General features: G+C 45.3%; 1 protein-coding gene across 2 annotated transcripts; it reads left to right on the top strand.

Annotated features, from left to right (window-relative positions):
• The first annotated feature begins 2,640 nt into the window (after positions 1–2,640).
• LOC133402911 (hyaluronidase-like) lies at positions 2,641–8,915 on the top strand. 2 transcript variants are annotated; one of them, XM_061677203.1, is made up of 4 exons: positions 2,641–3,596; positions 3,690–3,779; positions 4,663–5,078; positions 5,667–8,915. In XM_061677203.1, exons 1-4 carry the CDS (start codon positions 2,667–2,669, stop codon positions 5,728–5,730), a joined length of 1,500 nt encoding a protein of 499 aa, XP_061533187.1. In that variant the 5' UTR covers positions 2,641–2,666; the 3' UTR covers positions 5,731–8,915. The 2 variants fall into 2 exon arrangements, with proteins under 2 accessions (XP_061533187.1, XP_061533188.1); XM_061677204.1 differs by lacking the exon at positions 5,667–8,915 and having other exon boundaries at positions 4,663–5,227.
• Positions 8,916–12,213: the final 3,298 nt, after the last annotated feature.

The raw sequence follows: 12,213 nt of genomic DNA, 5'->3' as shown, positions 1-12,213 counted from the left end.
AAGCTTGTTACGCTTTGAGCAATCCTCACCAGTCTTTTTCTAATGACTTTTTGTTTGAATTCCAAACGCTCTTCTCTCTAATTATGATGTCTTTTGTTGACATCTTGTGCCAGTTTCATATTTTCCACCATGTGTGCACAATAACACACTTAAATCCTTAAAACCTAAACAGCATTTTGATGTGTTTCATCGGTGCCAGGAAATGCATTCAGCATTCGGGATGTGTGGTCCTTCTTATAGAAGAAACTCAACAAGTAGACTGGAGTATGCAGGAACTATCGTACAGTGGGAGGGAAAAGTATATGAACCCCTTGGAATGTCTTAAATTTCTGCAGAAATTGGCCATAAAATGTAGTCTGATCTGCAAAATCAAGAGTATAGTACTACTGGAAAACTGTCCTGTGGACAGATGTAACCAAAGGAGAAACAACAACAACATCAGAACCCGATCCAGACTGTCAAGCATGGTGGAGGGAGCAGCATGCTATGGGCGCGCTTAGCTATCTCAGGGCCTGGACAGCTTGCGATCATCCACGGAAACATTAACTGACAAGTTTCGTTATCAAGATATTTTGAAGAAGAACTTGAGGCCAACTGCCCAACAGTTGAAGCTCAAAAGAGGACAACAGGATGCAAATCGAGAACAGAATGGCTTCACGAGAAGAAAATACGTGTTCTGGAGTGGCCCCGTCAAAGTCCTGACTTCAACCCGATTGTGGCATGGCCTCAAGAAAGCTTTCCACAGCAGACATTCCTGCAAGAATTTTGCTGAACTGCAACAGATTTGCAAAGAAGAATAGCCCAATATTTATCCTGATGGTTGTGCACATCTGATCTGCAACTACGAGAAACGTTTGCTTGAGCTCATTGCTGCCAAAGGGTCAAGGGTCAAACAGTTATTAAAAACAAGGGTTGACTTTTTTTCTCCTCCGTCTTGTGAACGTTGAAATTGTTTTCTTTAAAAAATATGAAAGCATAAAATTGTTTGTGTGGTTTTACATTAAGCAGATGCTTCTTATTCAGTACAATAGTCCAATTTCTATTGTGAAAATTTTTTTTTTAAAAAACGAATGTTTTTTTTTGTTTGTTTGTTTTTTTGTGGGGAAGGGCTGGAACGTATTAATTGCCTTTCCATTCATTTCAATGGGCAAAGATGATTTCAGATATGAGTGTTTTTTTTTCCACAGAAATAATTAAACAACATTTTATTTTTTTAAATTATATTTAAAAAATGTAATCAAAAAACATTCCCTCCCCCCTCCAAATAATTTTTTTTCAGTATATATTTTAAAAGAAATCTTTTTTTTTTCTCATTTAAAAAAAATCTGGGAAGCTACCAAAAATCATCCAGAGCAATAATTCTAATTAATCGACCAAACTGAACTTAGAACTGGCACAAAACACAAGTTTACAGATGCTTTTAAGAAAAGAAAATCTAAAGTCTTGCTGTTGGAAAGGTTACACTTTGTGCGTAGCTACACGTGCGCTATTTACAGTGACGCGTACAGTTTGTCCATATTGGACCGCTGCCACCTGCTGTTGTGGAGGGTATTTTCATCCTCATTTATGGTTTCTTAGTTTGTCCGGGTCCAATGTTCCCTGGACGCCAGTTTGCTTGAATTATGAATAAATATTTGGACTCGGTCCACCAAAATCTTTGAAAAATAATTGCGTTGATGAATGGTGCTCTTGAACTGACGGATGATTGAAAGATTCCAAAATTCCATCCTCTCGGGCCTCATCTGGATGTCGTCAGAGGAGGTTTTTTTCGACAAAACAGAGCTCAGCATGAACTCTCGGTGGCTTCATTCCACTCTTTTGTGGTCTGGAGTTCTACGTCTTCCAATTGGGTTTTTGTGGGCCTGCAAGCGGTCGGCAGGAGTCGCCGCACTCAGGCCGGGCAGCACCAGAACAAAACCTCCTCCTCTTGAGGTTGTCCTCTACATGAGGGAACACTGTGATTGATTGCAGCTTTGCAGCAGTGGTGGCAAGTAACAAAGTTCAGTGGTGGCTGAACTTGCGGTGTGGGGGAATAACTAATTACAAGAAAGAAAAAAAGTCAACTAGCAAGGCGACCCTCTGCTAATAAATGTTATAGATCAGCTCCAAAACATATTTGTATTCAGCCTCTCTACATACAATCGATAGCTTTTTGGAAGTCCCGTACAACGTCTGGTGGCATATATTGCAAAACAATATAAGGTCTTTCACCTTCACGGGGCGCTGGACTTAAGCTTCTTGAGGAGGAAATACGCTCAAGTCGACGGCAGAATGAACTCTCGGTGGCTCCACGGAGCTCCTTTCATGTCATTCGCAAAACAATCGTGTCTCTTAGTGGAAATAAAGTGGCTGGAAAATGGATGGCGAAACAACCCCCTCCATTTTTTTTGAGAAGAATGAGAAGAAAAGTGATGTTCCAACTTCCTAGGTATAATAAATTGGGTCTTATTAGGTAAAGTCCATCAGTAATGATTCATCATGAAAACAGTAAGCCTTCCCCAGTGTTGTTGTGTAACTGGAGCACATTCCTCCTCTTCATCCTCCTCCTGCTCATGTGTCCTCCATTTGATTATGTATGCTCAATGAAGCTCCTAATGCGTCTGTTTGGCCTCCATCGCCCTCCGCTGCGCACCCACTAATTGCCACATAGCCGGGATCGGGGGCACATGGCGTCGATGGGGCTCCGGGTCCTGGTGCTGGTGCTGAGCTCGGGGGTGAGCGTCGGAGCTCGGAAGGATTCGCCCAAGCCGGCCCGGGCGCCCCCGATCCCTCATCGGCCCTTCGCGGTGGTCTGGAACGCTCCCACCGAGCCGTGCCGCATGCGCTTCCAGGTGGATTTGGACTTGAGCGTCTTCGACATCGTGGCCAACCTCAACGAGACCCTGAGCGGACCCAATGTGACCATCTTCTATCATAGCCACCTGGGCTATTATCCATACTACTCCAACTCGGGCCTACCGGTCAACGGGGGGCTCCCGCAGAACCAGAGCATCGCCAAACACCTGAGCAAGGCCCGCAACGACATCGACAAACTGATCCCCCACAAGGACTTCCGAGGGTTGGGAGTTATCGATTGGGAGAACTGGAGACCCCAGTGGGTGCGCAACTGGGGCAGCAAGGACATCTACCGCAACAAGTCCAAGGAGCAGATTCGGAAGCTTCACCCCAACTGGCCAGAGAGCAAAGTGGAGAAGGAGGCCAAGGAGAGCTTCGAGAAAGCCGCGCAGGCCTTCATGAATCTGACTTTGGCCTTAGCCGAGGGTCGCCGACCGGACGGCTTGTGGGGCTTCTATTTGTTTCCCGACTGTTACAATTACGGCTACAAGCAACACCCGCGGCGCTACACCGGCGAATGCCCCAACGTGGAGCACGTCCGAAACGACCACCTGATGTGGTTGTGGAAGGAGAGCACGGCCTTGTACCCATCCATCTACCTGGACTATGAGCTCAGGTCCTCGGCCAACACCGTCAAGTTTGTCCACTACCGAGTCAAGGAGGCCATGAGGATCGCCTCCATCGCACGCCCAGACGTCACGTTGCCGGTTTTCGTCTACTCCAGACCCTTCTACGCCTACACCTTCGTGGTTCTGTCAGAGGTAACTACTTTAGACAGTCTCGGTTGTCATGCTTCCGGCCAGACACGTTGTTCTTGGCAGAGGTCGAATTGTATATTTCTCTGTCTTTGTCAGAGCGACCTGGTGCACACCATCGGTGAGAGTGCTTCCCTCGGAGCATCCGGTGTTGTCCTCTGGGGTTCGTCAGAATACGCTAGATCGCAGGTAATGACCTTGAAGATGATGATGATGATGATGATGATAGCAAACGAAGGAATCACTGCCTAAGGACAGTTCATTTGTGTCGAAGTTTTTCGGTTAACTTCACTCATTCCCTACTGCCTCATAACAAGTCATGGTCATGTTCAGATAAATACACTAATTTAATGGCAGTCCAAAGCCAAAAGAATCTGAACCACAAGGTTTCTTCAGCTTTAACCTATAAACAATGATAACTTCAATTCTGCCACAGCTTTGTTGATAGAACCCATTGACAGAGCAAATGGTGGCGGACCGCTCAAATAGCCGTCTTGCGTAACGGAAAGACAAAGTGCGTAAATGTAAAGACATAAACAGCTTCATAAAAAATATGAGTTGCACAACTGACATGTGTTGCCCTTCAAACTCTGCAGATACAAGTGCAGAAATGATCCCAACTACTCATTCAAGCCATTACACACACACGAAGATGCATTTGTTAGTGTTAGTTTTCCTGGAAAAGGCAAATTAAGCAAGTTCAATTAAACGAGCTAACTGAAGTAGCGGTAGAAATGGGCCAAGTAATTATAACGAAGTAACTCGCAATTACGTCACCGGGCACCGTTTTAGCCACGGCTAAAAAAAAAAAAATCCGGTCAACTGAAATGGTGAAAAACAGTTTCACACTATATCTCCACAATTCAGTACTACATACAGTCGTTCTCAGTCTTTGTACTGCACATTCCACCAATTATCTTCAAACATGTATAATCATAATGTATTGCGAAACAAACCCTTCAATTCACTTAAAAATGAAAAGAAAATCATCCTGACAAATCAACTCGACTAACCGTGGAGCCCTCGGCCAGAGGACTAAAAGATGTATCGAGAGTTGTGCTTGTTTGTGCAGAGGAACTGTCTGACGGTGAAGAAGTACATCGACGGCCCTCTCGGCCATTACGTGGTCAACGTGACGTCGGCCGCCAAGCTGTGCAGCAAAGCGCTGTGCAAGAAAAACGGCCGCTGCGTCCGCAAGAGCCTGGAGTCGGGCGCCTACCTGCACCTCAACCCGCGATTCTTCACCGTCCGCCGGCAGGTGGCGCTGTCGGGCCTCCGCTTCCGCGTCAGCGGCCACCCCGACCACCGGGACATCCTGGACATGAAACACAAGTTCACCTGCCAGTGCTACCAGGGCTGGACCGGCATCCACTGCGAGGTGCCACAGATGGCGTCGCCCACGCCGCCCGCACGACGCCCCCTCGCGCCGCCGTCCGACAGTCCGCTGGGGGGCGTCTTGAGCCTCCTCTCGCTTCACTTCTCCTGCCTGTGCGTCATCACGCTGCTGGGCATCTGTCTTCTCGTCAAGTGTCTCTTTGTCTAAACATCCTCCCACACACAAGTCACTTCCTGTTCGCGCATCCTAAAACGGGAAAGTCCCAAACTAAAAAAAAGTGCTACGGAATTTCCGCTCAGGGTGATGGGGGAAAAAATGTATACAGTACATGATTTCAGCAAGAAATATGACATCACACAACAACAAATTACAAACATTGCACATTTCTATTAACTCACGACTTTCAAATCAGACTTCATCATGTTGACAGCCATTTCCAAGCATTTTGACTGATCTTTCAAGACCCATAGAAAATTGTGTTCGGTGACAATATCCTTTGTGTTGTAGTCTTATCCAGGCATAAGCTAAGTAGCTGGTAGTAGACAAGATGTTGCCAGCCATTGCGGAGGACGCACTTTTCAGCACCGAGATCTGCTTAAAAAGACCTCGCCTCCCTCATAAACGACATTACAAGCCGAGATTCAGTGCCGAATCTTTATCTTGTACTCAAAAGCTGTGCTGATTTCAAATCCAAAGCGATGCAATGCCGCCATCTACCGGCGTCTTCTTTGTCATTACAGCGGTTTACAAACCTGGATTTCACAGACGAGCTGCACAAGACCCCCTTCCACGCCAACCCGTTGAAAAACCGACTTGACAAACATATTCGGCGTGGCAGTGAACGGTTGGATTCCCGTTGATGACTATAAACGTCCAGGGCAGTGGATGAGTTACGTATATTTTAAAATAACTATCAAAAGTCAGCCCTGCGTTTCGATGCGATGAAGCAGCATGCGGCTCATCAACCAAGATTATTTCTGAACGCCTTGTTCTGAGCAACAGTAAACAATTGTATGTTTGTATAAGTGTGACTTCAGAACGCTTGCATTCAGGTGTCCCTTTCAATGAAAGCTAAAATTCAACTTCTGGGCTATCAGTCAACACGTAAACAAATGTTTGCTAAGACATACTGAAATGTGTACTTGCAGGGAAGGAAGGCCCTGTTAAAAATATATAAAGGTATTTACTAGTTTCCTGTGCATGCACACGCACTCTGATGGCGTTAAAGAAGAGGACATCCGGCCAGTCGCGAGGATTAAGCCGATCGACAGCAGGCGGCTAACTCCCAAAAACACGAGAAAGATGACGTCAGTCAAAGCCAGCTCACAAACTCGACTTGTTCATTTTGCATTTCAAAGCGGCGAACAACTGCAATTTGAGCCTTAATGACCGCAATTCCCTTTCCCTGAAAGCAGTTTTTAGGCTCAACTGTTGTTGTCAGTCATCAAATGGTTGGACAAATGCGGTGTCACGATTGGTCGGGCCCCAAAGGTTGAGCACAACCGCTCAGAGCCTCGCCCAGTCACTCAGTGTGTGTGTGTGTGTGTGTGTGTGTGTGTGTGTGTTCTCCTCACAAGTACACCAAGTGACTCGGGGCCTCACGAGTGTTGCGCTTCAGGTGGTTCGCATCACAAATCTTGACATTTTTCTCATATTTTCAGCGACTGACTCAGTTCGTCGAGTTACAGGGGTGTCCAAACTTTTCCTGTCATCGGCCACGTACAGAAAAATCGGAAGGACGCGAGGGCCACTTTGATTTATTTAACACACTATCATCAAGCCAATAGCGTTTGCGAATCAATTAGACATTGTTTTATGTACAGTCTTCGTCGTCTTCGCCTTCATCTTGTCGGCGTGACAACAGGCTGCCCGAACGCTTGCGAGTACACAAACTGACCACAGAAATCGGTCTCAGTAGGATGCAGTAACAATAAAATTTGAGTTGATTTCACGACGAAGCCCGGCAAAACCGGCGGAACCGAACATCCGGGGCTTTTTATGCAGAACGCATCAGAGCGGGATATAACTGCAACTGAGAAGAATGGAGCCAACTCGGGCTGGGTGCTAAGGCGTTATAATATACACTGACAACTCAATAAATTAGAAAATGGTGGCAAAGTTCATTTCTTTCACTACTTAGACATTGTATAGTTTCATTAAACACTTGGGAAATACTTTGCAGAGGTCAAATCCCTGCCTAATATCTACGTTGAAAAATATTTTCATTGTTTCTTAGGTAACGTTCTAGTTCCTACAGCTGATGAATTCTGTGTTTTCCTTTGCTGGAAAGTACAATCGTTAAAATTAAACATATATGTTAAAGAAATGATGAAATATTTCACTCAGAGTGTGTGTGCAGTGTCTCGGTGTAATATTAGTTTCATTTTTTGAATTGGGCTACGTGACATAATTAGGCTTTTGACACTATTTTAAAGGGGACATATTTTACCAAGCCAACTCTTTTTCTTGTCTTTGGGATGCAATATTGTCTCTATGGTGCCTCAGTAAATATGTAAAATATGAATTCAAATGATCCACACATTTTTTTCCGAGTTCCAGACATTTTTCTGCCGAGAGGCCTGAAATCAGCTCATTTGAATTTTGACCTCATCCGCGTCACTAGCCAAGATGTCCGCCTACCTCTCCGCTCCCGAGCCAGCGCTGTCGACATAGCAAACACGGAGGCGACCGATCAGAGGAAAGGGGGCGGTCTTAGCCAAATATGGACAGAGCGGATACAAAACTGGGTCAAACAGAAGTAGCTGACAGAGGGGCCTTTTCTGGACATTCGAATGACAAAAGCAAGGTGTTTTTTCAAATGAAATTGACACTTTTATACTAAGTCCATGTTTGAGAGTCACTCTATGGAGGTTGAAATTGACCAAATACGGGACTTTTAAGTCATTGAAAACCACTTATACAAAATGAAATACGAAATTTTACATTAGAGTACCAAACAAGCTATTAACCTGCTTTTTACCCAGCATCAACTTTCACAGAAAGGATATCTTCTTCTTCTTTTCCTTTGGTCTTGTCCCTTTAGGGGTCGCCACAGCGCGTTATCCTTTTCCATGTCAGCCCATCTCCTGCATCCTCCTCTCGAACACCAACTGCCCTCATGTCTTCCCTCACGACATCCATCAACCTTCTCTTTGGTCTTCCTCTCGCTCTCTTGTCTGGCAGCGCCATCCGCATCATCTTTCTGCCAACGTACTCACCATTTCTCCTCTGGACGTGTCCAAAGCATCCAAGTCTGCTCTCTCTAACTTTGTCTCCAAAACACCGAACCTCGGCTGTCCCTCTGATGAGCTCATTTCTAATGTTCTCCAACCTGGCCACTGCTAGAGAGAACCTCCACATCTTCATTTCCGCCACCTCCGGCTCTGCTTCCTGTTGTCTCTTCAGTGCCACTGTCTCTAATCCCTCCATCATGGCTGGCCTCACCACTGTCTTCTAAACTTTGCCCTTCATCCTAGCAGAGACTCTTCTGTCACATAACACCCCTGACAACTGCCTCCACCCGTTCCGACCGGCTTGGACCCGTTACTTCACCTCCTGACCACACTCACCATTGCTCTGGACGGTTGACCCAAAGTATTTCAAGTCCTCCACCCTCGCTATTTCTTCTACCTGTAGCCTCACCCTTCCCCCGTCTACTTCTCAAAGTATTCTTTCCATCTATCTAGCACACTACTGGCACCAGTCAACATATTTCCATCTCTATCCTTAATCACCCTAACCTGCTGCACATTCTTCCCATCTCTATCCCTCTGCCTGGCCAACCTGTATAGATCCTTTTCTCCTTCTTTAGTGTCAACCTGGCAAACATGTCATCATATAAAAATATAATTTTTTTTAGACGAGTGAATTAACTGCTTCCTCTTGGAAAATATCCCTGTTGTCAAAATGTATGTAAATACAGTTTGATCCTTAATACATATTAAATGTTCAACAATCAACATTATAAAATAAACTGTTTCTTTGCGAGACTCAAATTCATTGGGTGCTTTAAAAAAAAAAAAAAAAAAAAGTCATGAGAGAGGTTGGAAAAGTGGCTAATTATAGCTAAAGTCGCAAAACTGACAGCTTTTATAAACGAGTTACTCTCTGTTCGCAGTCATGTTGTTAGTGTGGGCAGTGCAAGTCAGCTAAGATGTGAACTAGAACCAGAACGAGAGAAGCCACTGAAAAAAATGTGAAAAAAAAATCTTTCGAACAAATAAACCCAAATTGATCAAATCAAACCGATTCATCACCTGTTCCTATGTCAGCAGTAGCATATGGTGTGACAATTGCTTTCAACACAACAAGGTGGGAGAAGGGAATATTGTTCCCAATATCCTTTCTCACCTCTGATACGAACTCAGAAGCCGGAAAATTCCATGTCGATGCCTTTCTCACAGAACAGCGGTGAGGCAAAAAGCTGTAAAAAAAAGAAAGAAAGAAATAAATAATAATAAGCGAATGACGTGAAAAGACAAGAAACTCGAATAAAAGTCCATTAAATTTAATAGACGTGAGTCATGAGGAATCATCAGCCGGACGAACCCACACAAATAAATCTCGGGAGTCGGAATATTACAGGGAGTTCAAGTGAGTGCAAGAAGAACAACAACATGGCCGCCGTCCCAGCCACCCGTCATCCATGTGTGGATTTTGTGTCCAAATCACTTCTCACGTGGCAGACCCCCCAAAACGACATGGCAGCTCAAGCAAAAACATGGCAACCTACACAAGCGCTCAGAACTGGAAACGGAAAACATCAAAAGATGTGCTTTCTTTCGGTCTTGGTCTTCTTCTTCGACTTCTTCTTGTACCTCGCCTCCTTTGACTTCTTCTTCGTCATTTTAGAGAATTTTGACAGATTTTTCAAGACCCCCAGAAATTTCTGTCCGAAACCTGTGCAATTTATGAAGAGGTCGTGCAGTGGAATGAGGAACGAGGAGCTCAGAGATGTATCGAGAAGGGAGGACATGAAGGGCTTTACGGGTGTATCGCAATAAATTAGAATATGGTAGAATCGTTCATTTATTTCAGTACTCCGACACTACAGTGGAACCACGGTTTAACGGACTTCGGATGTAACGGACAGAAAATGGCGTTCAGTTGGAACTCAAAATTCCCCCTCCCATGCACTATTGAAGCAAGTTTAGATGAACTTTAAAACTTTTCAAACATTTGAAAGCTTTTTAATATTTATTTACAATCATTTTGTACTGTGCCGGTGTTTTTAGGCCACGAAAAAAGTGCTCCAATTTGACGGACAGTCGGATTTCACGAACGACAGTAAAAATAGCTCCTATTCGACCAATGTTTTGTAACTGAAGAAAGCGGGACTGAACACCTTTAATGACGTAATGGTCAAATGTCATGTTAAAAAGATACTGAGATTCTTAGCGGTGGGTTTAATGTTCTAGTTAAAGGAGACCAATAAACTGAGAAGCAGCGGCAGCAAAGATTTCAGAACCAACTAAAAATGGTTCAGATAAAGAACATTTTTGGGACATCCATTCTTTGGTAGCTGCTCAAGATCCATGGAGGGAGGTCACTCGGTTCACGTTACTGGGCTTGGCAGAGAATTAGGTCTGGGTGTCATCACCGTAGCAGTGGCATGACATTTCATCAAAGTGGCTGAGCCAGTTGGAGCATGTACAAAGAAACCTCGAGTGCCCCAAGAATGGAACCCTGAGGGACTCACAATGAAGGGGAGCTAAGGAGGAAACGTGAGTATTGACATAAAAATTCAAAAATGTATTTGTTCAATATCAATGAAAGTGTGTGTGGTGTCCAGGGTTCACGCTGCCCGTTCGCCACCTCGCCAATGGCTAATTGAAGCAGGAAGCGAATGTTGCCCACGTTCAAATCAAAATCGCCTGCGGCAAAACTCTAAAGCCTTTCCTGATAAAAGTTCGAGTGAGCGCGCTCATTTTACCGTTTCGTTTTTCGCCCACTTCGTAAAATGCTTCAATCCGCCGTCCAGCCCCTTCTGGCTATAAGCAGTCAGGCTCAGGGGATTTCCCAGCTGCGGGGGGCGGGGCATCGACCCGATGCCGCTCGGCGCTGACTTGAAGCATGCGTATTTATTACCGCGATGTGCGTTTGAAGTGTTGACGGTCAATGGGTCCTGCGATACACATTTGTTCTCGCAGCCTGCTAGCTGCCTTGTTCATGAATGCGCGAGCCGCTAATCTCGCTTTGGTTGTCATGCCGAGGGGCGGCGGCGGCGGCGGCGGCAGTGGCATAACTAGCTAGTCATTTGGGGCCACTTTGACCACTTTTACTGCTTTTCAAATCTGTTACAATTACCTGATAGCTAAAGGTGGGCTAAATGTTACCACCATAGATTTAGAGTATTGTTTATCTTCAACTAAAAAGGTTGAATTTGAGAAAATTCCACATAAAGTCCTTAAGATCCGTCTTAAAGATGATCAAATAACAAGTGAATCAATTGAACACTTACTGTCATTGAATCAACATTTAATATCGTTTATCGTTTGAACTGCTTTTATACTGACATCTTGGTGATGAAAAGTGTCACTCGTGTCACTTTGGAGACATTACGCCACTTTTGGGGAGACTCTCTGAGCGATGGTCACCGGTCATGTGGTAATGCCGATACAATGGCAATTGTGCAAATGATGCAGTCTTCAAGAAATGTAAGCAGTTTCAAGTGACAACAAACCAAGAAAAATGATTTGATCCAAATGATTCAGCCCCACTCCTGATTGATGACGAGGTAGTTTTAAGTGGGCCCACATCCGAAAATGCTTTTTGACTTCGCAGTGACGAGGGCCGGCTAAGTGTGGCGAACGGTTGAACCACGTAAGCACACGTGATGTTGTGGCTAACTACACACAAGTGTGGCTAGGAGATGTTTATACTATTTAGCCACATTGGCTAAGTGGCTTAATGACTCAGCGCCAACTCTGGGTGTCGTTTTACAAAAATGACAGTGCCCACAAGTGGCCTGGCGTGTCTATCGCACGCCTTCCGCATGTATTGCGCAGCTGTGGAAAGCACGGCTGCAGATGAAAGAAGCCACAAGGCGTCAGCTTGCGTGTAATGTTTGGACAAAACCCGGCCGTGGTGTAAACTTGGCGACCTCGGCACAACCTTCGTGTACGGCGCGAACGTTCGGCTTCTCGCCTTCGCAAACGCAATTTGAATCGACCGTCCACTTGAAGCGTGAGCCGAGCGCCGCTTCCTGCGGCCCGTCTGGAGCAGAAGCTCTCGTAACGCGATCCATATGTGGGAACGGCGGCCCCGCCAGGAAAGGGGGTGAGCGCT

This window comes from Phycodurus eques, chromosome 5 (genome assembly GCF_024500275.1).
Source record: "Phycodurus eques isolate BA_2022a chromosome 5, UOR_Pequ_1.1, whole genome shotgun sequence".
In the NCBI taxonomy this organism is placed as follows: domain Eukaryota; kingdom Metazoa; phylum Chordata; class Actinopteri; order Syngnathiformes; family Syngnathidae; genus Phycodurus; species Phycodurus eques.
The sequence above is the reverse complement of the archived record's forward strand: the minus strand, read 5'-3'. Positions and strand labels throughout refer to the sequence as shown.

Coding starts and splice junctions, on each gene's coding strand:
- LOC133402911 (XM_061677203.1), top strand. CDS start 2,667: ATGGCGTCGATGGGGCTCCGGGTCCTGGTGCTGGTGCTGAGCTCGGGG. Junction 3,597..3,689: donor CCTTCGTGGTTCTGTCAGAG/GTAACTACTTTA, acceptor TGTCTTTGTCAG/AGCGACCTGGTGCACACCAT. Junction 3,780..4,662: donor CAGAATACGCTAGATCGCAG/GTAATGACCTTG, acceptor TTGTTTGTGCAG/AGGAACTGTCTGACGGTGAA.